At 49.9% G+C, this 27,576-nt stretch overlaps 2 protein-coding genes across 2 annotated transcripts in view; both read right to left on the bottom strand.

The window, feature by feature from the left end:
- Positions 1-12,056, bottom strand: part of PLA2G4F (phospholipase A2 group IVF) — a 16,638-nt gene extending 4,582 nt beyond the window's left edge. Inside the window, exons 1-16 of the mRNA XM_031453247.2 lie at positions 11,786-12,056; positions 10,625-10,697; positions 9,897-10,033; positions 9,686-9,811; positions 9,306-9,346; positions 8,992-9,034; positions 8,450-8,516; positions 5,091-5,260; positions 4,860-4,973; positions 4,623-4,660; positions 4,297-4,432; positions 2,556-2,692; positions 2,105-2,327; positions 1,135-1,249; positions 781-918; positions 571-678 (exon numbers count right to left, since the gene is read on the bottom strand). Of these exons, the coding sequence (XP_031309107.2) occupies positions 571-678; positions 781-918; positions 1,135-1,249; positions 2,105-2,327; positions 2,556-2,692; positions 4,297-4,432; positions 4,623-4,660; positions 4,860-4,973; positions 5,091-5,260; positions 8,450-8,516; positions 8,992-9,034; positions 9,306-9,346; positions 9,686-9,811; positions 9,897-10,033; positions 10,625-10,697; positions 11,786-11,896 (1,777 nt within the window). The 5' untranslated portion in view covers positions 11,897-12,056. The remainder of the gene's footprint in view (positions 1-570; positions 679-780; positions 919-1,134; positions 1,250-2,104; positions 2,328-2,555; positions 2,693-4,296; positions 4,433-4,622; positions 4,661-4,859; positions 4,974-5,090; positions 5,261-8,449; positions 8,517-8,991; positions 9,035-9,305; positions 9,347-9,685; positions 9,812-9,896; positions 10,034-10,624; positions 10,698-11,785) is intronic.
- A 2,237-nt stretch (positions 12,057-14,293) lies between these two features.
- Positions 14,294-27,576, bottom strand: part of VPS39 (VPS39 subunit of HOPS complex) — a 39,476-nt gene continuing 26,193 nt past the window's right edge. The window contains exons 12-25 of the mRNA XM_031453246.2: positions 24,771-24,913; positions 22,733-22,876; positions 22,203-22,344; positions 21,983-22,069; positions 21,572-21,645; positions 21,143-21,241; positions 20,409-20,526; positions 19,802-19,930; positions 19,035-19,137; positions 18,767-18,812; positions 17,624-17,773; positions 17,334-17,468; positions 17,009-17,100; positions 14,294-16,193 (exon numbers count right to left, since the gene is read on the bottom strand). Coding sequence (XP_031309106.1) covers positions 16,118-16,193; positions 17,009-17,100; positions 17,334-17,468; positions 17,624-17,773; positions 18,767-18,812; positions 19,035-19,137; positions 19,802-19,930; positions 20,409-20,526; positions 21,143-21,241; positions 21,572-21,645; positions 21,983-22,069; positions 22,203-22,344; positions 22,733-22,876; positions 24,771-24,913 — 1,538 coding nt within the window. The 3' untranslated portion in view covers positions 14,294-16,117. The remainder of the gene's footprint in view (positions 16,194-17,008; positions 17,101-17,333; positions 17,469-17,623; positions 17,774-18,766; positions 18,813-19,034; positions 19,138-19,801; positions 19,931-20,408; positions 20,527-21,142; positions 21,242-21,571; positions 21,646-21,982; positions 22,070-22,202; positions 22,345-22,732; positions 22,877-24,770; positions 24,914-27,576) is intronic.

Here is a 27,576-nt window from a genome sequence, read left to right as displayed (position 1 = left end):
CGGGATGTGTGTGCGGTTCTATGGGACCTTGGTGGTCAGACCCTTGACTGGCCTGGAGGGTTGGACCAGAACAAAGATGCCCCCTGACAGAATGATGTCTGTGCTGAACTTCAAGAATTCAGCAAAAGTTACCCAGGGAAAAAAGGTGGGAAAGGTACTCTACAGAGCGGGGAGCCCATGGGCCACTTAAGGAGCAGGCTGAAGGGGAGCGCTGAGGTGGGCGGACACAGTATCCACCAGACACACACTGGCCCTAGTCTGAGTTGACTTAATTGGAGCCCAAGTAGAGAATTAAAGGTGGATGCACTTATCACAGAGCACTTACAACTCCCACTAGGTTTTCTGACCTGCACCCTCACTCTGCATCAAACCCTCCAACCACAGGGCCTCTCTGCAGATCTCTGGGCATCCAGAGACCCTAAGCTAGAACTCATTTTCTCAAGACTTCTCTGAACCCAATGGGACATCCAAGTCCTTCACCGTCCCCTCCTTCCTCCATGCCTCTGCCAGGACCTTATTGCTGGAAAGAGGTGTTGGGGAGGGGGAAGGGAGCAGGGTCTCTGACCTCACCTGTGATGTTTATGCTGCCTCTGTGCCAGTTGAGGAAGCCGAAGCCCCAGCCAGCAGTCTTCAGGAAGATCTCATCTAGGCTGGTGGCAAAGGCGCTGCCCCACATACCTAAGGAGAAAGGCAAGGCCCCCGGCCCTCACACCTCCTCCACCCCATATCAGGGCCTGGCCCGGCCCCTGCCCTGTCCCCAGCCCTCCAGCCTAGACTCACCCTGCAGGTAGCAGATCCGGGGCTCCGGCCAGTGCTGCAGCAGTCGCCCCATGAAGAACTCTGAGCCAAAGAGCTCAGTGGGAACGTAAGCACCATACTTGGGGAAGCCGACCTCATAGGGGGTGAACTCGCACCACTCTGGGGGCCCAAAGTGAAGGGAATGTCACCAGGGGCTTCCCACCAGGACCTCGTGTTTGCCCCCAGCCCTTGGGCTTGAGCAGGAGTCTGCCTGGACAAGAGCAGGAGGCAGCAAGCACCCTGTGCTCCAAGGCTCCCACTTGACAGCCCTGGCCTCCTACACCCTCCCACCAACCATCGCCTCCACCTCCTTCCTAGGTCCCCACACCCAGGCACCTGCAAAGTCTTCCCCACTGACGTTGGTGCGGACGTTGATGCTGGCATAGATGGGATAAGGGTTCTGGCCCTGGCTGATCGCCTCCTGCTGGTCAGACAGCTTGGCAGGATTTTCCTGGTCAGGAAAGAAGGGAGGCCATTTGGCCTTTTGGGAGGTCCAGCACCTGTGGGGTGTGGCCTGCCCATGAGATTTTGTTGCTAAGGCCAGCACTCTAGACACACCTGGCTAAGGGACAGGCTTTAGGCTGCAGCAGAGGTGAAGCCACTGTGGGGTTTGTGCAATTTCAGACACACTGGGAACACCCTCCCTGCTTCCCTCCCTTTCAAGAAAGCATATCAGAACCCAAGGGGTCAGAGTGACATTTTTAAAGGAATAACCGAAAAGCCAGTCTACTTTCTTAAAAAAATTAATCACTAGAAAACATGTCTTCTTTTCTTAGAAATGAGAAATCATAGCCTCACACCAGTGGGCCAGGCCCCACAGGCTCCCAGGGCTGAGAGCCCCACTCAGCTCTGAATCTCCCAGCTAATGCTGGGCCTGCAGCCAGGAGAAACCACCAGGTGGCGTGAATCGTGCCCACTTGGTCAATGCGCGGGAGTGGCCTTCTGCCTTAACTACAGGTTAGAAGCATTTGGGACACTTTCAAAACATACGTACTAGAGCTTAACTCCTGACAAAACAAAATCAATAACTCTGGAAGTGAGGCCCAGGCACGGGTGTTTTTGGAAATTCTAATACACAGACAGACCTGAGAGCTGAAGACCGGCCTCTCCCTCCCCAGGGGTTAGGAGCCAGGGAAGATGAAGCATCAGCCCATCCAGAGATCTCACCCATTCCCCTCAGGGAGCTCAGACCTGACGGATAGCTTTGCGCATCTCAGACCTTAGCCTTGTGGCTAAAGCAGGACTAAGTGCTGATGGGGAAGGGTGAAAAGGAGCCAAGTTTATCTACTACCTGCTCTTCTCTTACCTCCTGGTACAAGAAATATTCAATGAGAAGGCCCCAGAGGTCGATGAGTGAAACGCTTTGGCCACTGCTTTCCCGGATTCCCAGTTCCTGGGCATAATACTGTAGGCGCTCCGTGGATATTGCCCCCATCTTACTGCTGCAGACCCGAGCCTGGGCACTTTCAGTGGGGCCCTTCAAGGGCACCTGGGACCAGGCTGGGTCCTTATAGAGTGTGGAGATGCACCTGGGCCCAGACGGAATTAGGGACAGGGGAGCCCGGCAAGGGGAGAGAGGGATGAATGTGTCTGTGAGTGCCCTCTCCTCCCCCATCACTTGAACCCACTGGCCCGCACCACCCACTCAGGAGGCCCTGGGGACTCAGTCCCTTCCTGCCCCTCCCCACCTGATCACCAGGCCACACCTCTGCCCCTTCAGGGCTCTCTTTCATTCTGCCCTGCCCCACCTCACTTACCAGGTGGACCCAGAGACCCCGCTCAGGTAGGTCACAGTGTCCAGGAGGCCGAGCTCCTGTAGTCCTGCCAGGCTGCCATACAGGGAAGACATGGCTCTGGTTCCACCTCCTGAACCCAGCACAGCCACCACAGGCACCTGGGCACAATAATCATGATGACAACATCTATCGCCACTGTCATTTGTATATTACTGCTTATCACTTCAGACATGGATCTAAGAGCCCTACATGTATTATCTCATTGAATCCTCAAAGCAACCCATTGACATCCCCATTTCACAGATGAGGAAACTGAGGAATGGGAAGGTTAGATAATGTGCTCACCATCATGCAGTTAGTAAGTGATTGGCTATCAAACTGAGGCAGGATGGCCTCAGAGATGGCTCTTAACCGTGATACCAGGAAATTATGTGCCTGGGAGACATACTAGATTTACCCAGAACAGCTAAAGCAGAGTTTCTCAACCTTGGCATTACTGGTTTTTTGGACCAGATAACTCCTTGTTGTGAGGAACTATCCTGTGTTCCATAGGATGATTAGCAGCATCCCTGGTCTTCACCCAGAAGATGCCAGTAGCATCCCTCTCCCCTCCCCCAGTTGTGACAATGTCTCTAGATATTGACACATGTTCCCTAGGTGGGTAGGAGGATAAAATTGCCTCCAGCTGAGAACCACAGAACCAAAGTGACAGAAACCAGGATCGGAGGTGCTTGATGGGACCAGACCGAAGCTTCTTGGCTGCTCAGCTTTTCCACAAAAGTTCGGCTCATTCCACACTAGACTGTTGGTTCCTTTCCCTGTCATGCCTTTCTTCTCCTATCTTGAAAAAAATGCTCCCTGGCCAGTGCCCAGCAAGGGCATTGTCCCTTCAGAGGGCTGGAGGAGACAGAATTCCTTGTAGGCAGGTCTGTGCCCTCTCTATCCTCCCCCCACAGAGTGGAGACTGGGCACAGAGCAGGCATTACCAAACCAACAGTTTAGGCTCACTCAGCTTGTCAGCGCTGGGCACAGGCTCTGTCTCCTGAGCGCACTTGCAGCCAGGAGGAAGCCACCAGCTTGTTCCCGATTTCCCAGAGGTCTCTCCCTTAGCACTGCCTTTCCTCCTGCCTCCTAGCCACAGGCTCCGATGGAGCCTCCACTTCCAAATTCCTTTGTCTATTGTTATGGCCTGAATTATGTTCCCCCCACCCCAAATCCATGTGTTGAAGCCCCAATGTCACTGTATTTGGAGAAAGGCCTCTAAGGAAGTAATACAGGTTCTGAGAGGTCACAGTCGTGGGGCCTTACTCCCAGAGTCTGGTGCACTTGTAAGAAGAGGAAGACAGAGTGATTCCATCAATCCCCTGCACGTGCACAGAGGAGAGGCCACGTAAGGACACAGCAAGAAGGTGGCAGCCTCCTCAGAAACCAATCCTGATGGCACTTTGATCTTGAACTTCCAGACTCCAGGTGAGAAAATAAACATCCGTTGTTTAAGCCATGCAGTCTGCAGTGTTCTGCTACGGCAGCCTGAGCAGATGAATACAACTTCCCTGGCCAGGGCTGTTCTCGCTACATACGGGGTCCTGACTCTCCCAACTGTGCCCATCAGCTCAGGTGAACAGGCCTGCCCCCTTCCTCCTCTGGTCCCCACACATCCTCAAGGCTTCCTGTCACCTCCCAGTCACAGAGTGCTCTCAAGGGAAGGGGTGGAATTTGGTCCCAGTGACTAGAGTCTGGCTCCTCCGTTCCATTTCCATACCTGGGTGCTGTCGGGAGCCTGGCTCAATCCCAGCACCTGCTGTAGGGCCCTGGACACGATCTGCTTCCTCTTGTCCAGAAACTCCTGTTCCCCATCACAGAGGTCAAAGCCAAGACGCAGGTCAAGGTCCCCAGAGCTGCCGCAGGTGGGGTGGGGGTTGGGTACTGGGTGACTATTCAGTAGAGGAGAGCCTCTGGCCAAACCCATTTTTCAGAGGAGCAGACCCACAATCTGAAAGACCCACCCTTAGAAAGATCCCATGGGAACCAGACCACCCCAACCCCCAGCTGAGCCTAGCGGACAGAAGAGCCCCCACACTTCCTCACCTCATTTCTGCCTTCACATTCACAGCCACCTCCTGGCCCTGGAAGAGACCACCGCCCATCCCCGAGAGCACTGAGTGGGATTCTTGCACCTGCAGCCCAGGTTGCTCAGGTAACTCTGGCCCAGATGTGGACGCCATGACTGAGCTCCAGGCTGGCCTGACCTTGACCCCCTCGCGAGCCCCTTCTCCCAGACACAGAGCAGGCAGGGGTCCCTTAGGTGCCCAGACAGAGCCTTACCTCGCCCAGGGCTACCAAGTGCTGCTGTTCCCGGCCTAGGGCCAGAGAGGACAGCAGGATGCGCCCCTTGCCCAGCTGGCTGGTCTGGGCCTCCAGCCCAGCACTTGGGCCACTCTGCAGAGAAGAAAACACGAGTGGAGGAAAAGGAGCCTCGGCGGTAGCCCTGGAGTGAGCGCTCCTCCAGGCTGGACTGATTCTGTCCTCTGCCCCTTTCTGGGCTCTGCCACTCACCTGCAGGACCATGAGCTTCTCTCTCAGCTCCACATCCAGCCTGGAGCTGAGCACTGGGTTCACGTGGAAGGTAGACGTTGCTGGGAGGCCTGAATCCACGGGAGGCCGCAGGGGCAAGAGCTGTGGCTTCTCATAGGCCCCGGGCACCGCCAGCCGAATCTGCCTGGAGCCTGGGAGCAGAGGGCGCAGGTGAAAGCCAGCGGGGGTGGGGTGGGGGGCGCGGTGCGTGGCTTCTGACAGTAACACCCCACGCAGCAATTCCCTCTTCCTTCCCTTTGGAAATGCCAGCTCATCACCCTGCTCACTCTGTGGCACTGTGTCCTACAGCAAATGTTTCATGAAGGACACTTGGGGTCCCATAATCTGCCCTGGTAGAACGGGGAGCCTGGGGGAGTGGGGACACACAGCGCCTTGGAAAAGGCCCTGCCCAGGGCGTATTGGGTTGATGATTTTGAGATTATTATATTAAGTATATAAAATAGAATTCTAGAATTATCATATTATAATGATCATATATTATTACATTAATTACCAGTTTTCAACTGGTGGTTCCCTCCTCTTGCCCCATTCAAGCCCCATGCTCATTGCCTTGGGGGAGGTTGTGGCCAGAGAGAAAGCAGAGGCTGCACGTTGTTCTGGCCTTTGTTTCCAAAGCGTAAGACCTTGGGTAACATAGAGGGTCTGCAGAGGAGGTAAAAGAAATGGGTTTATGGTGCGGAGAGGATAGATAGGTGTCTGGGAGAAGCAGGGGAGGGCCAGCCCTGACTAGGTGAGTCCAGGCTGTAGGGAGGCAGAGTGAGGCCTGTGGGCCCAGGAGCAGGAAGGCCCCCCTGTTTTTAACAGCTTTCTGGGGAGCAGGCAAGACCCCAGAAAGTGCCACACGTGACACCCAGGCAGAGGGGATCCCAGATGGACCCACAAAAGAGCCCCAGACCCCAAAAGCCTCAGGAGCAGAGGTCCAAATGGAATCTCTCTCCCTGCACGTCCTCCCTGGCACTAGATGAGATGGGGGCCTTGACATGACCTGGGGGGAGGGAATGAGAGAAAATAAGGAAAGTGATACTTCTTTCAGACCAGTTTATGGACTGGTATGTGCTGTTCACAGTCAGAAATAACAGAATCTGTGGTGGGGAGAGCAAACGGGCCCCAGATGTTGCAGACCTGGGTCTGGTCCAGGCTGTGGACTGAGAATGCCGCCTGCCACATCAGTCAACAAAGGATGCTGTGGCCATCAAGCCATCAGCCACAACAACCGCCCCTGAGGGGACTCAGGATGGGAAAAAACAGGATGCTGGCCCTAGATGGCTCAGGTGCATTTCAAACGAATGATTTCAATGAGCCCAGACTCTTGCATCTTCCTATACTGAGAAAAGCACTCAATGCATTAATTTGATGTCTGGTTTTCTTTAATAAGAGTAATCTTTTGATGTTCTGACCACCTGGTTTTTGTTGCAAAACTCCTATATATCCTAGCTCCTACCCTCTCTCTTTGGAGCAGTCCCTCAGCGCGATCTGAGAGACTTACCTTCCCGGGCTAGAAATCCTCAGAAAGTCATCGGAATAAAATACGATTCACAACTTTTAGATTGTGCTCTACCACTTACTGGCTGTGTGACCTTAAGCAAGTTTCTTTTTTGAGCCTCAGTCTCGTAAATTAAAAGAGGATAATGGTGGCACATACTTTATGAGGTTGTTATGAGGATTAGACAACAAAATGTGAAGGAAAAGCCCAGCTGGGCTAATGAGCTAAGTCACAAATCTAAGTGTAACAAGTGTCCGTTTACTAATCTAAGTTCTGCTGGGCTAACTCATAAATCTGAAGTTTAGTGTGAGTTTACTGGGCTAACAAGCTAACTCGTAAATCCAAGCTCAACAAGTGTCAGTAACGTGATCTGTTCCAAATTGATAAGCTCCAGTGTACTGATTCCTTGCTTTTTGTTGTTTGAACCTTATTGGCTAATAGCCCCATACTTGTAATTAACCCTATAAAACCTCATGTGCACGTCTTGGAGGTGCTCAGAGCTTTGGAGCAGAAGCCCCTCTGAGCCCGCCAGCGTAATAAATCTGAGTACTCCAACCTTCCGAGTGGTGCTTGTTTCTTGGCTGGCCTGTCATTTCCATAACAAAAACACTGTAAAATGCATACCACAGCGCCTGACTCATATGAGTGCATGGTGCTACCTGGGCAGAACTCAGCCCGTAGGCTCAGACTCTCCATGTCGGAGGGGACCTTAGCTGTTACACAGCCTCTGATCCCCTCCCACATGTGGACCCCCGCCTGAGTGGCTGCCCTCTGTGGCTGAGTGCGATCGCCCCGTTCTTCACTTCTGGAATTCTTACTCTTTGCCAGGTGACCTTGGTTCCTCCCAATAAAGAGGCCGGCCATGTTCCTTGCCCTCCAACTTAGGGTCAGACTTGTGATGTTTTGGCTAGCCAAATGTTAGTGAGTGGTCACAGTGTGACCAAAGGCTTGAAAAGAACTTGCTCATTTGGGCTTGCTCTCTCATGCCTCTTCTGATCCCTTAAGAACGTGCCCAGGCTAGTCCGCTGGTAACAGGAGGTACATGAGGGACACAGGGAGCAGAGCCAGGTCCCCCCACCAAGCCCAGCCTAGATTGGCCAAGCCCCAGCTGACCACCAGATGTGTCTGCCACTGAGATTTTGTGGGTGCTTTTGTTCAGCAGAGGTTGAACTGATACAGCCTCCGTGTGGGGCCAACTAGGGTCCTTCAAAGTCCAACAATCCCCAGTCCTGGGCTCTCAGATGTCTGCCTGTGATCCCTCAACAGATAAAGTACATTCTTTACTAGGCGTGTTTCCCCTAACAAAGCAATAGCCCTAGGTAATGCCTAATCTCACAATAGCTCAGGCTTGTTTCAGCCCACCTTGTCAGAGTCATAAATCACCCATTCACAGACCCACAACTTCTTACCTTACCTACCACAGATCAGAGAATTGTGCGCATGCACAGCACCCGACCTATTGTGTTCACCAACCCCTTACCCATAAAAGACCTCAACTGACCCTCAGGGCTCAAACAGGCACCTCTTGTCTATGTGGCCCTCAGCTGTCTATGGTAGTGTACCTACTAAACTTCTTTTAACCCCTCTTTTGTTTTCATCCTTTGTCTTTGGTAAATTCTTTACCTGCTGTGACACCAGCCCGCTGTGTCTCCTGACACTCTATGCCTGAATACTTCCAGGGACAGAAATTCAGTACTTCCAGAGGCAATACATTTTTTCCCTGGTCAAATTTAAGCAGTGAAAAAGTAAGCACTTTCTGCCCCAGACTCATCTTCTTGCAGCAGCCCCCAGCCTCCCAGGAGAGAAGGCAAGACCCAAGGCCACTGACCAGACTCACCATACTCTTGATGTGGGGCTGTCCCATGTCCCCCGAGGGTGCCCTGGATTCTCAGGCAGGGCTGAGCCTGAGGAAAGCATAGACCTGTGGGAGCCAGTCCACGGGCCCTGAACCAGGATGGATGGAGGGAGGTGGGGGGGAGGGGTATTTGGGGCAGGACTGAGCTAACAACCTTCCCAGGGCTGGTGCCTTATGAGCAGGGGTCTTCTCTTGCAGCCCCCCTCCCAGGACTCGGAGGAAATGGCTCCTGGTGGGAAAGGAGGGGGAGGTGACGGGCCTGACAGCGGCTCCTTAGCAGTCTCAGAAGCCAGGGGCCCAAGTGAGCAGTGTGCAGCACACAGGTGGGAAGTCTAGCTTCTGGGCTGTCCCGTCAGGTGGGAGGCAGCTTCCTGCTCCTTCGTCCCTGGAGAGGTCTCCCCAGCACATCTCCCCTCGGAGGAGGGACTGAGTGTCCTCCAGAGGCAAGTGGGCATGTCGGGCTCTACCATGGACTCCTTACCACACCCAGCCCTGAGCAGCCCGAGCTGGCCTTCTCTACTTACCACCAGGACCCCATTGGTGATGACCTCAGACGCGGGCACCTGGCTGCAAAGGATGAGGGGCTCCTTTGGACATGGGACACCTGAACCCCTGGAGATGCCTTTTACTAAAATAATGTAACCAAAGCAGCTGGAGGAGCCTGGGGAGTATGGCAGGGCCTGGGGCTTGGGATCGGCCTTGGCCAGCCCTCAAATGGGCATCAAGATCAGAACATCCCCTCTTAGGCCAGGCCAGCACAGGACCTGGTGACTGACAGCCGGGAGCTGTTGGGGAGTCTAAGAGTAAACAGGAGGGCATCAGCTCCACCTGGACTCACCTGTTCTTCAAAACAAATTCCACCTGCAGCTCTTGTGAATCCTGGAGGGAGGGAGCAAGGGAGCACCAGTTTTCAAAGAGCTTCCACAGCCTCGGGACCATCCCTGCCCCCCTAGCCCTGCTCAGCCCCAGGGACTAGAAGGGGAGACCATTGTTGTGGCTACTCATGGGCACAGGACGGGGTAGTGGTATCGCCACACACACAGCGCTCAGCCCTCAAGGTCAGGTTTCACTGAAGGAAACCTCTGTGGGGTCAGTGCTGCAGGATGCAGGAGGGTCTGTTTCGGAGGCCCGGCCTGTGCTGACCAGGAGCTCCTGCCTTGGTGGCCTGGGCCTCTTCCTCAAGCTGGGCTCGTTGCCAGCACAGGTGGGAGGGCTCACCTGGCTGAGTGGAAAGGTGTGTCTGTAGGGTTGACCAGGCTGGAGGCTACTCAGGTCAAACAGCAGCAAGGAGAGCTGGTTGCTGTCCAGGACGTCCTTGTCATAAAGGGTGAGCTCCAGGACGTTCTGGGGACAGGGCAGGAGCAGGGAGCCTGAGGCCGGGCAGGAGGGCGGGCACCCTAGGGGAGCCCTATCCCTCGCTGGCTCTCACCTTCACAGCGCCGTGGATCCGGTAGTTGAAGGTCTCATTCCACTCGGGGTCACTGCAGTTGGCCACCACCCTCGTCTGGGCAGGGCTAGGGGACGCCGTGGGCAGCCACAGTTGCACGTAGCAGTCAGCTTTGGACACTGTAGGTGGGATGGGGAGGGGTCCTCAGCCTCTAGCTCTTCTTGCTGACAAGGTTGCCTGGGGGAGGCTGGGGCTGGATGGGAAGGGGGGAAGGGGCTGCCAAAGAGCAGGGTGGGCTGGGGAGTTGGGGGAGTGCCAATGTCCTCCATCTCCTCAGCTACACCTCCCATTCAACTGAACGGAGCTCCTGCAGCAGCCAGTTGAAAAGCTCATGTAGCAGCACAGACCATTGAGTGATTCCCGGAAAAGGCCTGATTCAGGAAACAAGCTCCCACCCAGTGTGAGCACTGGCATGGAAACTCCTAGAGAGCAGCTGGTGACTTTTGGCAACAGCAGGCCTCGCCCCACCCGCCCACCCAGGCTGGCGGCGCTCCACTTGCCCGACTTAGGGAGGAGTCCGTGGTCTGCACGCTCCCCTCCCTTCTAGCTCCCGCCTGCCCGCCCGGGGCTGTGGCCCAGGCTCCCTCAGCAGAGAGGCCTCCCTCGGCCCCACTCCAAATACACATGCCCACTTGAGGCCAGCCTCTGCTGAGCTCTGAGGGGGCCCCAGGGAAAGGAAGGGAGAAGGTGTGGAATTGGGGGTCACTCACACAGGTCTGCCCCCCGGATATTTCTGGCCCTCAGCACCTTCACCTGGAGGTCATAGTATGGGTGGGTCTCCCACTGAAAGGACAGAACTCCGGGGACTCAGTTCCAGGAAGCGGCTGTGGGGCCTGACCTCCCTGCTGTGGTGCCCACCTCAGGCTTCCCCCATCCTATCACAGAGCGGCAGTCTGGCCCAGGTTGCTGGTGTCACTGTGCCAGGAACCTGGGAGGCCTTGGCGGAGCAAGTGCTGGGAGTTCAGCATGTTGGTGATGAACCTGACCTTGGAATCAGTCAGGCTGGGTTCAAATCTAAGCTCCACTGTGGACTAGCTGAATGGTCCTGGGCAGGTTACTTGATTTCCCTGTGCTGTAGTTTCCCAATCTAGAAAGGGGGGGGTTAGGATGACAGTCTCATGGGGTCGTGGTGAGTTTTAAATGAGAAGTCGTACAAAGTGCCTGGCGTAAGTGCTTAACACATGCGGCCATTTTTACTAATTATGTTTATTATGCACCACAGACTTGCTGCTCCCCTTGGGCTACAGTCCTACCGCTATTGCTTGAGAGCAGAAGTGACAGCAGCAGTAATGTGTTTAAAGAGGTTAAGTATTAAAAGAAAACCTTGTTTCTATAAATATTTTGTAGTTTTCCCCCAATAAAATTTTTTTGGAAAAAAAAAGACCTGTGATGGGCCCCACCCACGGGCCCCCGCCCAGGAGTGGGCAGCAGGTGAAGGGAAAGCAAGAGTCACCCAGCTGGTACTGGTCTGATGAGTCGCTAGGGAGACTGCAGCTTGGGCTCAGGAGAACAGCCAACTGCAGCCTCCTGGGAGTGCGGCTCTCTCCTCAAAGTCCCAGCCAGTGCCTTATTCCTCCCACCCTGTCAACCACCCACCCTCACTCAGCAGCCAGGCTCTGGCCTTCTGGGCAAAACCCAACCACCTGCAAGTGTCACATGACCTTGCCCTCCACTTCCTAACCAAGAGTGATTATGTAAGATTATTATTACTAAATGGCCAAGCTCTCTAATTGAACCTCCACCAGGTTATCTGGAACAAATTGGTCCCGGCCCAGATCCAAACATATTCCCGGGGCTGGCCTGCCTCCACAGGGGACGCTGCTCCCATGACTCCTGCTGTCCACACCCCCACGGAAGATCAGGTACTTTACCCGCCACTGCCTCCACTGAAGTCCTCTCTTCTCTCTCTTCCGCAGCAGCACTGAACCCAGGAGGGGCACCCCCTTGCCTGCCAGCCACCTTGGCCAGAGCGCCCAGAGCATGGCCAGGCAGCCCAGCTCCCAGGAGGAAGTCCTGCTTGTGGGCGTTCCAGAACCACCCTGCACTCCTTTGATTACATTCACTGCTGGCTCAGGTCTGACAGGTAGTGCTGGGGTGGGGAGGGTGGAGCTGGCTGTTCTGCTGGCGCTGGAGGTGGGGTTTGATGTGCTCTGGGAAGTGACTAGAGCCCCATTTTCTCAAGCAAGAGGCACTTCAGATTCTTTCCAAGAGGATGAGGAACCAGCATCCTGGTTCCCAAACCCAGCCCCTGGCTATCATTGGGCTGCTTACAGAATATAGATGCCAGATGATTTGATTCAGTGGGTGTGGGTAGAACTCAGGTGTTCATTATTGCAAACAAGCCTTTCAGATGATATTGACCCAGATGGTCCAGAAAGTGCTGCCTAAGGGGCTAGTCTCCCCTAGCTAGCTAAACAGCCTAAACCAGCGCCTTTCAAGTCTCATCTTTGAAAGAATAGGAAACTAACACAACGGCTTCCTTGATGCTAAAGCTGCTGATTCATTCGGACTTAAAATTCTTGCACCCTGTTTTACTTTTTTCTTTGACAAACCCCCATCTCTGCTTCAGTTGCTTAACTACTTTTGTGCTAAACAGCCTCCAACCTTTCCATCACATTCTCCACTCCCTATACATTCTTTACCCAGAATAGCTTATCCTTTAACCCAGAGCTGTATTCCAGAAAGGTGGTCACGGGCTGATAGCCTCAGAAAAATGAACAGACCCTCTGAAGTTTCTCTGTGATGCCAAGTGGATTCATCAAGATTAAGAAGAATGCAGCAGCTGGAAAACACCTCGATTGCTGTCATCTTTCTGTTCCATCTGGTTTTTCTATAAAACCTCAGGGCACCAACCCCAAGATGGAGTCAGTCTAAGGCATTAGCCTGTTGACTCCCCTTTGCCTGGCAAAGCAATAAGGCTGTCCTTTTCTAATTCTCCCAAAATTCTGTCTCCGAGTCTCAATTTGGCCATTGGGAATTTGGCCATGGAAATTTCTGGTTCCCTACAGTTTCATCTGGACTCCGAGGTGTTCCTAATCTCTCACAGCCTCCCTCGTTTGTTCTCCAAATACTGAGAGGCTGCCATGTGTCAGACAGTGCCCTAGGACCTGGGTCTAAAGGTGAGGAGGGCCCAACCATATCTTAAAGAAATTCAGACTCATAACTCCCTGTGGCTTCTGCCGAGGCCCCCTTCCTGAACCAGCAGAAATACCTCAATGGTCCAGGAGCAGAAGTAGGGATGTGGTCAGATGGTATCAATAAAGGTAGGTAAAACCCAGCCTGCCTGTCTTAAGCTACTAGAGAAAGGCTTCAGAGTCCCTTTTGATCATTGTAAGCCTCAGGCTGCAGACGGGGTGTGACCTCCCCTTTTCTGTGATCCACAACCATCTAGGTGGCCAAGATAGGCACCTCTTTCTGGAAGAAAGGATTTCTAGGGCAGTGAGCTGTCGGGAGATACATTTCTGTTCCTCAGCCAAGACCCAGTCATCTCCGCTCATCTCCCCAAGGCCCAAGGTGGAGAATGAAAAAATGACATCCAAGAATGAGGTGAATCAACTCAAAAATGAACCCTGCAGTCAAGTTCACACCAGAAACTCCCAGAACTGCTGTTGGCCAGGTCCCAAGGGGGTGGGCCTGTTTCTGCTTAATTTGGAGCGTGAGGCCAAGACCGGTGCTGGTGTCTCAGAAATGCCAGAGTCCATCCCTCTTGGGGATGTGTACGCAGAACGTCTAGGCCACAGCAGGGAGCCTGAGGGAGGGGCTGGGAGCTAGCCGAGGGCAGAGCGAGGCCTGGCGTCCAGGGCTTCTGACTGACCTGAATGCTTTCTGGGCTGTACCACACTCTCTCCTAGAAGTCATCAGCCCCATGACTCAAGAAAGTCATGCCCCTTCATTCCCGATGTTTTTCACTCCCAGAGAAAACTCAGGATGGCCGCAGAAGGATCAGATCGCCTTTTTGGAGCTGGCCAAAGTGGGCCAACACCTCTCTGCTTCTCAAGCACCCCTAAGTCCCTCAGTCCCACCAACTCCCCACCTTTCATGCTCCTCCTAGTCACTGTGAGCTGCAGGAAGAGGAACTAGGCCCTAGTATGTGAAGTGAAGGGGAAATAACTTGGATTAGCTTGAGTCCCAATGTGCCCATTACACTTTGAGGTGCTGGAAATATTCCACATTTGTACTGTCAACACATCAGCCACCAGCCACAGCTGTACTGAACAGCACAGATCCAGACATAACAGTGCATGTAACAGAAGTGCCATGTATATTTTTTTTCCTTAGTTATTAATTGGCTTATTCTTCTCAATTCTTAAATTATCCTCTTATTGTTATTTTCACCAAATTCCACAGGAAAGGGGGAAAAGAGACCCAAACAGGCTCAGTTTCTTACTTCGTGGTGTTTATTATGAGAGCTCTTCATCAGTTCTCACTCTAGAGTGTTTACTTTCAGTCTTCTCCAAGCCTTCGCAGAGGGCGGAGTCTGGGGAAGGAGACCAGAGCTCGGGAACACGGGGTCGTTTATGTATTCCAGAAGGGAAGGAAACACACGTCTTTACTCTATTGCTTCAAACACGGGCGCCACACGGGCGCCACACAGGTGGTGGGAACAGAAGATACAAATACAGCAGGCCAGGAAGGCAGGGTGCGTGGGTTGGGCCAGTTTCTGCTGCACAGCATGGGGCTGGCCTGATGATTCTGCTGCTGCTCCAGGAGGAAGCTTGGTCCAAGCTGGTGCAAACAGGGCCCAGGGCAGCACTGCTTCCGGGGGGCGGGGCGCGTGGCCAGTTGACCCTCCATGGACAGCATGCCTGGGAGCAGCCTTGTCTATACCATCAGCAAGTCGGGCTACAACATAGGCCCCAAACAGTACGGTGCTGTGGTTTAAAAAGGATCTCAGCATGTCAACAATAGGCCACTAGAAGAGTGTCAGTATTGGGCACTGTCACTCACCCTCATAACCGTTAAAAGACGTTGGGGCAACAAGACAGTGAAATCTGCAAAACCCTAGGGAGTACAGGATGCAGAGCGCTCTCCCTGTGTGTCCTCAACCTGCACTCTGGGCTGTCCCCAAGCACTTCACAAGCACGCCTGACATCACGTCATTGTCAGTTCCCAGTCTGATCATTCCTTGTGAGCAGCAGAGATCCCCTACCTACAATATCCCAGCATAATCCTCCAACTCCTACAAAACAAAGCTGGAGAACAATGGCCAGGCCAGGCTGTCAGGTAGGTGGGTGACACTGGCTGGGGAGAGAAAGATGCCCAAAGCACAAACCATTCTGCTCATAAAGCATTAACCAACCTGCCCTGGGTGGCTGGTGGATGAACCAGGAGCAGGAGCCTCTGCGGGCATCTGCCAAGAGGATATATACCCAGGGCTACCCTTAGAGCTACCATCACACTTGGCCCTGAGAGACCAACAATGATGCTCTCCTAAGCTTCTAGGCAGAGAGCATACAGTCCAAAGAGGACCTATTTACATCCTTGAAAATCAATTTTCAATTAGTCCTAGAAACTGGGACTTCCTCCTGCTTCTCATTTTACCTTTTTTGAAGTATTAGTTATTTCTGGTGTCAGGAAAATGGGAGAGAAAGCCTGAGTGGTAGTGAGGGGAGAGATAAGCAAAGAAAATAAATAGAAAAGGAGACTGAAAAATAAAGAGCCGCGTGAGGAGACTGGTGGGGGGACACTGGGTCCAGCGACCATGGCAACCACCAGCGTTACCTGGAGGACGGGCCGTTTGGCCTTTGCAGCCAGAGGGGCTCTAGTACTGCTCTCCTCCCAGGACCCCAGCGCCCAAGCCGAGGGCGCCTGTGAAGCCCTGCACATGTCTCAACAGAGAACTCTGAATAAACAACCCCAGGGTTACAAACACTGGAGACAGTTTCCTTGTTGAGGTGATTGGAATGCAGAGGCAGGACGGTGCCATTCCCCACCTCCTCCTGTCCAAGCAGGTACTAAATTCTTCGGAACTGCCTGCAACAGAATGGAATACAAGGTGTAACTAATCTCTTTTTCTATTAAAAATCTGGCATCACCAGAACATGAATCTGATTAATTCCGAGATGTTCCAGGGCACAAGGGAGCCAGTAGTGTCCAATCAGGGAGACGCCTGGTGGTGGCAGCAGCCCCGATTCCCAAGGCTGGGGCCCTCTCTGCTCTGGGAGAGCCGAGCTGTCCGCTGCTCAGTCCTGGGCTTGCTGGGCTCAGGTATCAGCTGGGTTGACCTCTTTGGAGCAGAAGTAGTGCACGACCACTCCGTTGGGGTATCTTGCAAATGCACTGCAAGGAAGGAAAAGGACTCAGGAGGGAGGACTGCGTCTAAGACCGCTTCTTATCGGAAAAGGCCCTCTCCCGGAAGCCAACCCAGAAGCAGCCCATTCTAACCACAAATAGCCTGGCCCTTGGGTCTCTGGATTTATGGAGCCATCATCTCAAATAACTGAACAGAGGGAGAGATCCATGCCATTTGAATGGATGGGGATATTTCCTGTTGTCATCAGTGTGCAATACATGGGCAGATGGGGCAGCACCCTGGCCTGGCTCTGCAGGGCTTACTGAAAGCCCACTGCTCGTGACAAGTTTTGGGCTGATTCTGACAAAGGACAGCCAGTCTTTCTAAAGAAAAGGATTCTTCCAGCCATTAGGAGAAAAAGGACAAATCACTCCTCTTTGAAAGAAAGGGGACTGAACAGAGTATATGCCTTAAAACAACGATGCTGGCCCAGGATTTTACTCAAGTCACGAGGCAGCAAGTTAAAAGAACTTCTTCCTTCAGAGGTATATTCTTATAAGATAAGGACCTCCTGCCCACACACCTTTCACACACCCACTGCCTACGTCACAATGTTTAGCTGCCAGAGGGGAAGGGCTTTATGGGCAAGAAGTCAAGAGCCTAGAGCCTCATGCCATACATTTCAGGCCTTTAAATTCTCAAAGCCCACCCCCAACAGATGACCTGGACGCCGTTTGGAGGCCCAAGAACTAAAAGTGGCCAGGACAGTCAGCAGCCTGCCTTCCTCTTCAGGTAAAGGGCAGAAATCCATCCTGTGTGACCCACAGCAGAGAGGATGCTGCGCACTGTGGAGGAGGCTCACCTGTTGCCAATCTTCTTCTTACAGACCATGCACACCTTCTCCTCCGTGATGATGCACTTCACCTGCTGGTGTAAAATCCGCTCTTCCTGGACCTGGGAGAGCAGAGATCGGGCGAGAACAGAAAGAGGAGCTGGCACTGTCTCATCTCCCAGCCCACAGACATTCCCCTCAATGAAACAGTTGCATCTAAGTGCCCAGTTAGTTGGTCGTGGGCTAGCTTGCACTACAGCTTTAAGGAGCACAAGGCTCCACCTTCATCTACAGGGATCGCGGTGACCTCGTACTGAAAAGTGCAAGCCCGCCCTCACGTCTGGAAGGCTCATACCCTCAGGAACTCTGCATGGAGAAGGTTCTTGAGCACTTGATTGAACCGTTTCTTTTGCGCATTCTCTTCCAAGACCTTTTCTAGAAAGATGCGTATATCATTAATCTGAGTGTTTGCTGGTAGGAGGTTGATGGCCTAGGGACGGAAGAGAGAAGGCAACAGGGTGAGGCAGGACAGGAAAGAAAGGGAGGAAATGCCTGAAGTCACAGAGGTCTGAACTCCAGTCGCTGCTCCGGTCCCTCTTCCCATTCACTGCTCCCCTCCATCCCACCTCCCTGAGCAGAGCTGACCTTGGTGGTGTCCAGTTTGCTGTGGTGCAGCTCGAGGACCTGCAGGGCGGCCTGGAGGTTGGCTTGTGGCTCCAGCAGTTCCAGCTTGATTGGCCCCAGGCAGTGCACGCTGGGGGGTGACAGGTACATCCGGAGCAGGGACAGATACACCTGTCTCATACAGGTACAAGCCACGCACGTCAGGCTGGCAGCAACCCTCCCAGAACCCCCAGCATGAAAACACCTAAAGGCAAGAGGGTTGGTCTACAGGAACAGCTATCATAGAGCATTTAAAACTCATTTTTCACCTTTTAAAAAATTTTGTAAGGGCATAGGTATAACTCAGTGGTAGAGCACATGCTTAGCATGCATGAGGTCCTGGATTCAATCCTCAGTACCTCTATTAAAAGAAACTTTTTTTTGGTAAAGTTAATCAACTGAAGATGTCAAAAAATTAAGGATTGTGTTTTCTCTAAGAGAGAGAGAAAAAAGCAAATGCCATATGGTTAGCATTATACTGTTGACAAAATGCCAACACTGCAAAATGACTCAAAGAGATCCTTCTTTTCCTTTGGCCTTGAAGGCTGAGACCCTGTAAGGTTTTGGCAGGTGGGGATTAACCCAAGATGAGAAGCCACATTTCCTACTGGTACTCACACCACAGGGTTTCTCAACCCTAGCACTCAACATTTTGGGCCAGGTAATTCTTTGCTGGGGCTGTCCTGTGCGTGGTTTCACAGCAACTCTGGCCTTTGCCTCCTAGATTCCAGTAGCACTTCCACCCCCAAGTCATGGCCACCAAAAACGTCTCCAGACATTGGCAAATCCATGTGCAATCTCAACAGAGCATGTACGTGCACCTTATCAGAACCATCAGATGCTCCTAGTCAATAGGCTGACCATGTAATTTATTATACAAGTCAGGATTCTTTCACAAGTAAAGAGTCAGGGGTGCTACTACGAATAATCACAATAATCCCAAGCAAACCAGGACCATGGTCACCTGTCTCTCCTTCAACATGCACATACAAAATCAATCAGCGCATTGACCGAGGCCCTGTCTTGTCTTAGCAATTCCTACCAGTGGCTACAGCAGAGGGGGGTCGCTATGCTAAGAGGGATAGTGCAATGCAACACATTCCCTGGGGCCGGCTCACTACTTACATCTTTGTTGCCATCTTTGTTTTGGTCATAATGCTTGTGGCAATACCTGCAAGGGAGAAGGGGGTCAGACAAGGCCGTGTCTAGAGAGAGGGCATCAATGCTGCCTGTGAGAGCAGCCCCACGACAGCAACACCGAGGCCCAGCACACAAGGTGATGCTCGCTCTTGCTGCAGAGTGCAGGGGTGGCTTTCTTGGCCTCCCATGTCTCGCATCTCTCTGGGAGGCCTCTCTTAGACCCTTGGGAGGTGGGACAACAGGGTCAACGTACTCTTCAGCCATCCTGGTATCCTTCAGGATGTGGACATAGATGAAGAGAGCTTGTTCGTGTTTCCCCATGCGTCCCAGGAGGAGAGCACGCTCTTCTAAGAGGCCTGTGGGGAAAAAGGAGTTTAAGTAACCGTCACCACCACTGGGCAAGTCCAAGGACAGGGGCCAAGTGATTAGAGGAATGGATATTGGGGAGATACAAAATGGGAAAAAATATTTTTATTACTTGGGATTTTTTTAGGAAGAAAATTACTAACATTTTTAGAAGGGAGGGGTGGAGGGAGCTATTTTAGGAAGTGCTTTATCCCCTCTTTTTTGTGATCACTTACAAATGGGGTAAGAACACCCGACGATCAGCCAAGTGCACAATAAGCAGCTGCAATATACCAGGCACTTAAGCTAAGGTAAGCGCACACCTGGTCTCTGCGCTCACGGAGTTTATACATCAGACAGACACGTCTTTTTCACACAAATTATGGCACATTACAAAAACTGCTGAACAATGAACTTGGCCAAGAATATGTACTGACGCAATAAACAGGTTTCAACCTGGCCATCGCTTAACATGTGGTTCACACCCAAAAGAGACACCTCTTAGTCAGGTTACAAAAGAGAGTCTTCAGAGGGGCCAGAACAGGAGTCCACCCTGAAACACGTGCTTGTCCCAGGCCCACCATCTTGGAGGGCTGGGGAGCTGGTAAGAGGGAAAGATCAGTTTCTGCATTTCCTTCTGCTGAAGTGGCTTCTGGACCTAAGCCAGACACTCACCATCAAAAGGAAAATCACAGATGAGCCGGCCCGGATCATAGTAGCTGGAAATTTCCAGGAACATCAAGAGCTTCTGTCGGTATTCTCCCAGCTCCCCCTCCTCCTCTCCAGCGGGGACTGGAGTTTTGCCTTTAAGGGAAACCAAGCTCAATGTGAACAGATGCTGTCGGGAAGCAATGGGGGGGTCGTCAAAAAAGATGAGGGGGTGGGGTTCAATGATGCCACCACAGTGGTCAGAAAGGGTCTCTGTGATGGTTTTTTGTGGACTTCACTTATTTTCTGGTCTTTAAGTGGCCCCAAAACATCAGCTTGAGGTGGAAAAAAAAAAAGCCAAGCTGCTTAGAGAACCGCTTTGATAAATAAACCTGTTTCTTATCAGCACAGCTGTCATTCTGCAGACAGATCAGCTTCCTCCTCCTCCCAGGGTGCCACCCAGAGAAGTTCAGAGATGCCCCGATCCAGACACGAGCTCCTGAGTCTCACGTGCTGGGCAGTTAGCTGCCCTGGCTCCTCTGAGGCACCTCCTGCCCACCTGGGCCTATGGAGAAGCTCGGGTCCCAGCTCACCTCTAAGGCCCAGGGCCACCCGGCTTTCTGAGGACTGGTACCTGCAGGGAAGGACAGGAGATACTCCTTCATCAGACCTTGCACCTTTTCACAGTACAGCTGGATCAGGCAGTTGTGGAACCGAGAGCCTGTCTCCTCCCAAACGTGGATGATGTGTTCCTGAGGGGAGACATACGGGTCTGCCTGGTACCCTCCATGCCGTGACCCAGCCCAGTCTCCCAAGTTCCCTCACATTTTTAAGGGCTGACAGTTCCCATCCAGAATGTCCCCTAATTAAGCCGTACAAATCACCGAGGGATAGTTCTAAAACCACTGGGAAATTTCACAGTACAACCCAGCAATATCAAGAATTACTGTCTTAGATTTCCAATCTAAGCTCCTTTATTAATTTTGTCTCTCAATCCTCCAAATCAGCCCCTGTAATTAAGGTTAAACATTTGCATTCTGGTACTTAAGACTGATCTGGTTGTCCTCTGGTCACAGCTGAGTCTGGCCGTACAAATATGGCTTTGAAATGTTCTTCTTGAACATCATTCTCTTTTATCCCTCTGTACGTTACCTAGATTTAGAAGGTAGCATCAAAAAGTGACATTTCCAGCTTGGTCTACTGGGATCTCTTTCTTCAGAGAAGATTAAAAGAACCCTCTTCCTTACATTCCTTCCAGTCCCCAAGGGACACAAACCCCAATCTGAACTTGCTAATCAGTGACTCATGCCATCCTGGATCCAGGGTTTGGGTTTGAAGCTTTTTAGTTCAGACCAAAAAACAGCTTACCAGATATGGAATAGCCAGGCCCTTAAAATTCTCCACTAAGAAGCCAAGCACTCGGTCTCGTGGCAGAGACTCCACCTCTGGGAGGTCTTCAGTAAATATCTGTTGGAACAGAATCTGAGTTCCAGCATCTGAGAGCAATTCTTCCAAACGCACGTGCACACCCGTATAGGGTCAATTGGACAGACACTGAAGCAGGAAAGCACACAAGAGGGCATCTGTAGCCAGTTAGTGTGGGGCAGACTAGCTTTCAGGTCCCCTGACGTCTGTGCAAGGCTCTTTCCACCCCACTGTTGTCTCATGTTTCCCATTCTACTCTTGGAAACACCAGGGAAACTGCATGACTCCTTCTACCCCTCCATTCACCACTGTCCTATGTAGAATCAGGACCAAACGTGGGCCAGATAAATCCAAGGGACTCCCGTGACCTACCTTCAGGCCATCCTCTGGGAAGTCTCTCAGCACCCACACCGAGTAGGAAAAAATCAAATGCAGGTTTTCTGTGCCTAGAGGGAAAAATAAGACTTGTCAGCAGATGAAGCCCACCCACCCTGCCCACAGGACTGGGAGGGCAGGTGCCCAGGCTGCCCCAGGATTTATCTTCCAGTGAAGACAGCTCTGTTGGAGTACCAGTTGCTCAGGGCTGCTTGGGCCGACCACGCTGGCTACACTCCACGGTGCTGTCACGGTTCCACCACTGGGGGACTTTCACCCCAGCTGGAGGCACCATGTTGGGTAAACAAAGGTAGGGAAGGGACTGACCAGCCAGAATCAGAAGAGGAGAGAGATCAGGCCCACCTGAACACAATCCCTTCCCCGCCCCTCTCCACAAGCCGGACTTACCCAGATGCTGCAGGTACTGCACCGTCCTCTCGTGGCCTTTCAGAGGGGAGTTTGCTTTCTTGGACTGGTCCACCAGCACCTGCAGAGCTGGCCACGGAGCCCCCAAACAAGATCATGAGCCCCTTCCAGAAGGCGCATCTCCATGGCAGAGTCATCGCACCTCAGTAGGCTTCCCTTGTCAACATACAAGAGACCCTTCCGATCAAAGATACCCCCTCACCTTTCTCGTGGAGCCCCTTCTTCTCGTACAGGATTATCAGTTCACTGTACTTGTGAGCCTTCTTCAGCACATGTTCACTCTCTTCGATGTGGCAGTGATTGTTCTCCAGGCGCAGCAAGGGGGCCACCAGGGCCACGTTCGTCTGCAGAGAAGGCAGGACTTCAGCAGGACCTGCTTCCTGGGGGGCCCCACCCTTTCCCAGCACAGTTTATGCTCTTTCACACAACATGTTTTAAGGGTTTTTTTGAGGGGAGGGCAGAGGAAGTGAACATTTTCTTTGAGGAAATACTGTCCTGTTCACCTTGTAGCACTAACCCCGATCCTAACAGAGAAGACCAGCCCACTGTAAGATCCTGTGTCAGTATCTTGCCTTAGCCCCTCAATTCCAAGAAGCTCACAGATGTCAGGTCAAGAGGAGGTGGTTTCCGTCATCAAAGACTTCACTCCTACCATCACAGACCCCAGCGTGGTACCTTCCCAGTTTCAGGGGGCTGGGGGACCGTGGGTACCCGAGTGTGTGGAGAACTCACATGGAGGTAACACTTGAGCAGGGTGGTGTCAATGATCTGTAGCAGCTTCTTCTTGGATTTGATGGTAGGAGTGCCTTCCATGAGTGGGGAGGTGCTGGACTGGTGATCGGAGTCATTCAGCTTCTTTACCAGTTGGCTTCGTTTCTGCAAAGGCCAAAAATGTAGGGTCAAGGCCAGGACTAAATCTTCCTTTATCACCTGAGCTACCAGGCAATTCCAAATACCTCCAAATCAGCTCACCTAGCTACCCTGATCTCACATTAGCATTCAATTTTTATCAAGGATCAAAGTAGATGACTGACAAACTGCCAGACACAATAACAATTATTTATTGAGAATTTACTACAGACCAGACACTATGCCAAGCACTTTATATATTATCCTATTTTAAACCTAAAACAAACGCAATTATTATTATCCCCATCTTACATGTGCAGAATCCAAGGCATAGATGCTAGACACCTCATACGTGGCCAAATGGCAGATTTCAAATTAAGTCCTGATTCCAAAGTCTAAGTTCTTTTATTCTTTTTTTAAACCAACTTTATTGGGGTATAAGTTACATGCAATAAAATGTACACTTTAAAAGTATATTCATTTTGACAGATATACACATGCATGTAACCACCCCTCCAATCAAGGAACAGAACATTTCTGTTATCCCAGAGGGTCCCCTTGTGCACTTTCCTAAGAATCTCACCCACTCCCCCGCCATTGATCTGATTTCTATCACTAGGGATGTACCTCTCCTAGAACTTCATGTAAATGGAATCATCCAATCTGTACTATTTTGTGTCTGGTTTCACATGTGTTACCATCTCTGTGGCACAATGCCAGTGGCAGTTACCTTCACACACTGCAAGTGTCAGAGGAGACCAGGGAAGAACGTGTGCTTAGAGTCCTAAAGCTAAGATAACTGCAAATAGAGGGTCTTCTGCGATGTCTCGCGCTTGGGAGACTTTCTGCCCTGGAAACCTTCTTCACTCAGCACATGGGCTGTGCTGTGTACAGACAGAGGCAAGTTTGTGTGCTCTCTGCAGGCTGCCAGCCACAGCTGGGCACCTCTGGAGCCTGATGTCAAGGAAGTGCCCAGGGTACACATGCCTGACTGGGCCTGCGAGACACTCACTGGCCCGGGAGCAGGCTGTGGGAAGCTGGTTTACAGTTTTCCTGGCAATACTTCTCATGCCAATCCGCGGACCCCTTATAACAATCTGCAGACCACTTACGGGAAAAAATAGTAAGTTCTCTGACTCTGAGTAGGTACACAGGAAATAAATAATAACCTTCTGCAAAGAAATGTAGGGTTCAGAGGCTTCAATGGAGATATTAGTTTTAGTGCTGACTCGAAAATTTCATTTATCAGCCCATAACAGTAAATTGGAAACAATTTAAGTCTAAATACTCCCCCTAAAAAAACCTGTTACAGAGGATATTTAATGACAGGGAAGGACTTTCCTAATACATGGTTAAATGTTTTAAAAGTAAACTATAAAATAATATATAGTTTGATATCCATTTGTGATAATTAACCAATTAATAAATAAACAAAAACTATTCACAATTATATATAAAAGTCTGGAAAAATGACACTAAAATGTTAGTTACTTTTCTCTGGGTGGTAGAGTTATAGGTGATTTTTACTTTTGCTTTATACTTTTCTGTGTTTTCCAAGTTTTCTGCATAGAGTAGATATTTTCTCCCCTAAGTATGTATGTTCCAAAAAAGTTTGGTTCAAAAAACTTATTCTTTTCTATCAACTAAACTTTTTTCTTTTTAGTTCCTCCAATAGCTTAGTATGAATTTACCAGGAACTGAGTGTGTTTCCTAGTATCAGGATCTGGCAAAAAAGAATTTAGTGCTATCGTTAAGCAGAAAGATGAAGCAGAAACAAATGAGGCCCCCTGCCTCCAACTTCTATAGTGTTCATTTATGGAATACCTGTGGCATTACAGACTGCCCTCAATGCGCTACTATAGAGAAGCAGGTACTGGAACTCCCAGGGAAACTCTTCCACACACTTCTGTATCAGACCTACCTGCGTCAGGTAGTCAATCAGAGCCAAGTGAGCCTTCTCCAGTTCAGCCCCAGAGAGCACAGGCAGCGGGTTAGGATACTGCAGCTGCTTCCTGTAGTCCGTGGGCAGCAGGTCAGGGTACAGGCCCATCACATGGGTAGGATCTGCATGGATTCCCCAGAAAGGAACACAGCAATTTAAGGATAAACTGAAACAAGACTAGTACTACAGCAAAATAAGTTTCAGACTGATTTTTTTACAGGAATAACTCCAGGTTCATAAAAACCCAATGAATTATACACATATAATTTGAGCGCTATTTTTATATTTATATGTATATTTCGCTGAAACATTACAAAAGTGGCACGACTCTATATTCCAACACATACATAGAATTAGAATTGAAAATTCACTAACTTGCTAAAAGTAGGGGAGAAAAAGATTTCCCAAGGGGAAACTTGTAAGACATTGAAGTTGAAAAGATCAACAGATACAATATTTTTAAAATGTCAAAAAGGAATATTAGTAAAACAAAAAGATCATGTAACAGGCTGGGGAATATACCTGCAGCACATATGGCAAGAGGATAACAGGTCGATTAACAAGAAACAAATTCCCATAAATTGGTAAAAAAAAAAAAAAAAGATTTCATTTGATTAAAGGGCAAAAGACATGAACAACTGACAAAAGAAGAATATACATTAAGTGGGAAAATGTTCTGCTACATTAAGAATCAAAGCAGTATACATTAGAAATGTCAAAGAGGTAACAGTTTTATATCCATTTAATTACTTAAAACCTTATTTTTATATGACACTACCTAGTACTTGCAATACTGTGAAACTAAATCACTCTTACATTGCTAAGGCAAAAATACTGCTACTTCAATAAGGAAAAAAGCACTTGGACCAACTAATCTCACTTCTAGGAGTGTATCCTCAAAAACAATCCAAAAGACGGGGAGCGGGGCAGGGTCAATGCACCCAGTGAAAACCCCAGTCACTGCCTACTCCAGCGGTAGCCAGCCTAACAAAGCCATCCAGCACGTGGCTCCTAAACAAAGCCATACCTTCAAGACCGAGAAAAGTAACTGTTATGTCTAATTTATGGAAACAAACACAGAAAGTCAAAAACTGAGAAGACAGAGGAATATGTTCCAAACAAAGAAACAAGATAAAGTCTTAGGAAAAAACCTTGATGGAATGGAGATAAGCAATTTACATGATAAAGAGTTTAAAATAATAGCCATAATGATGCTCAACGAACTGAGGAGAAGAATGGAGGAACACAGTGAGAACTTTAACAAAGAGAAAGTATAAGAAAGCAAGCATCAGAGCTGAAGAATATAATGACTGAAATGAAAAATACACCAGGGGGAATCAGTAACAGATTACATGATACAAAAGAACACATTAATGATCTGGAAGATAGAACAGTGAAAATCACCCGGGCAGAACGGCAAAAAGGAAAAAGAACTAAAAAATATGAGGACAGTTTAAAGGACCCTCTGGAACATCAAGCATACAAACATTCACATTATAGGGGTCCCAGAAAGAGAAGGAAGGGGCAGAAAACTTATTTGAAGAAATAATAGCTGAAAACTTTCCTAACCTGGGGAAGGAAACAGATATCCAGGTCCAGGAAGCACAGAGAATTTGAAACAATATTAGCTCAAAGAGATCCACACTAAGACATATAAGTAAAGTGGCAAAAGTTAAAAATAAAGAGAATTTTAAAGACAGCAAGAGAATAACAACTGGTCACATACAACGGAACCCCTATGAGGCTATCAGTTGATTTTCCAGCACAAACTTTCTGGGCCAGAAGGGTGGAATGATATATTTAAAGTGCTGAAATTAAAAAAACTTACAACCAAGAATACCCAGCAAGGTTCTCATTCAGAATTAGAGGAGAGATAAAGAATTTCCTAGACAAGCAAAAACTAAGAATTTATCACTACCAAGCGGACCTTACAAAAAATGTCAGAATCTTCAATAAATGGAAAAGTAAGGGTCACAGTTAGAAATAAGAACATATATGAAAGGAAAAAAATATCACTAGTAAAAGCAAATACATAGTAAAGGCAGTGGATCAGTTACTTAAAAGGCTAGTATGAAGGTTAAAAGACAAAAGTCATAAAATCAACTACAAATACAATAAGTAGTTAATTGATACACAAAGTGAAAAGATGTAATATTATAACGTCAAAAACAAAATTTGCAGGGAGGGGTTAAAAATACTGCTTTTAGAATGCATTCGAACTTAAAGTGAGTATCAGCTTAAAATAAATTGCTGTATATATTGACTGATATATATAAACCTCATGGTAACCACAAACCAAAAACCTACAATAGATACACAAAAAAATAAAGAGAAAGGAACCCAAAGATAACACTAAAGAAAATAAACCACAAGGGAAGGGTTTAGCTAAAAGAAGAAACAGAGAAGAACTACAAAAACAACCAGAAAATCATTTACAAAATGGCAGTAAGTACATACCTATCAATAATCACTTTAGATATAAATGGACTAAATGTTCCAATCAAAAGACACAGGGTGGTTGAGTGAATAAAAAAAAAACAAGACCCATATATACGCCACCTACAAGAGACTCACTTCAGATCTAAAGACACACAGAGACTAAAAGTGAAAGGGTGGAAAAGATATTCCACGCAAAGGGAAACAAAAAGAAAGCTGGAGTAGCAATACTTAAATCAGACAAAGTATACTTTAAAACAAAGTCTATAACAAAGACAAAGAAGAGGTCATGATAATAAGGGTCAATCCAAGAAGAGAATATAACATTAATAATATTTATGTACCCAAC

Source organism: Camelus dromedarius, chromosome 5, assembly GCF_036321535.1.
Source record: "Camelus dromedarius isolate mCamDro1 chromosome 5, mCamDro1.pat, whole genome shotgun sequence".
In the NCBI taxonomy this organism is placed as follows: Eukaryota; Metazoa; Chordata; class Mammalia; order Artiodactyla; family Camelidae; genus Camelus; species Camelus dromedarius.
This window is presented reverse-complemented; position numbering and strand designations above follow the sequence as displayed.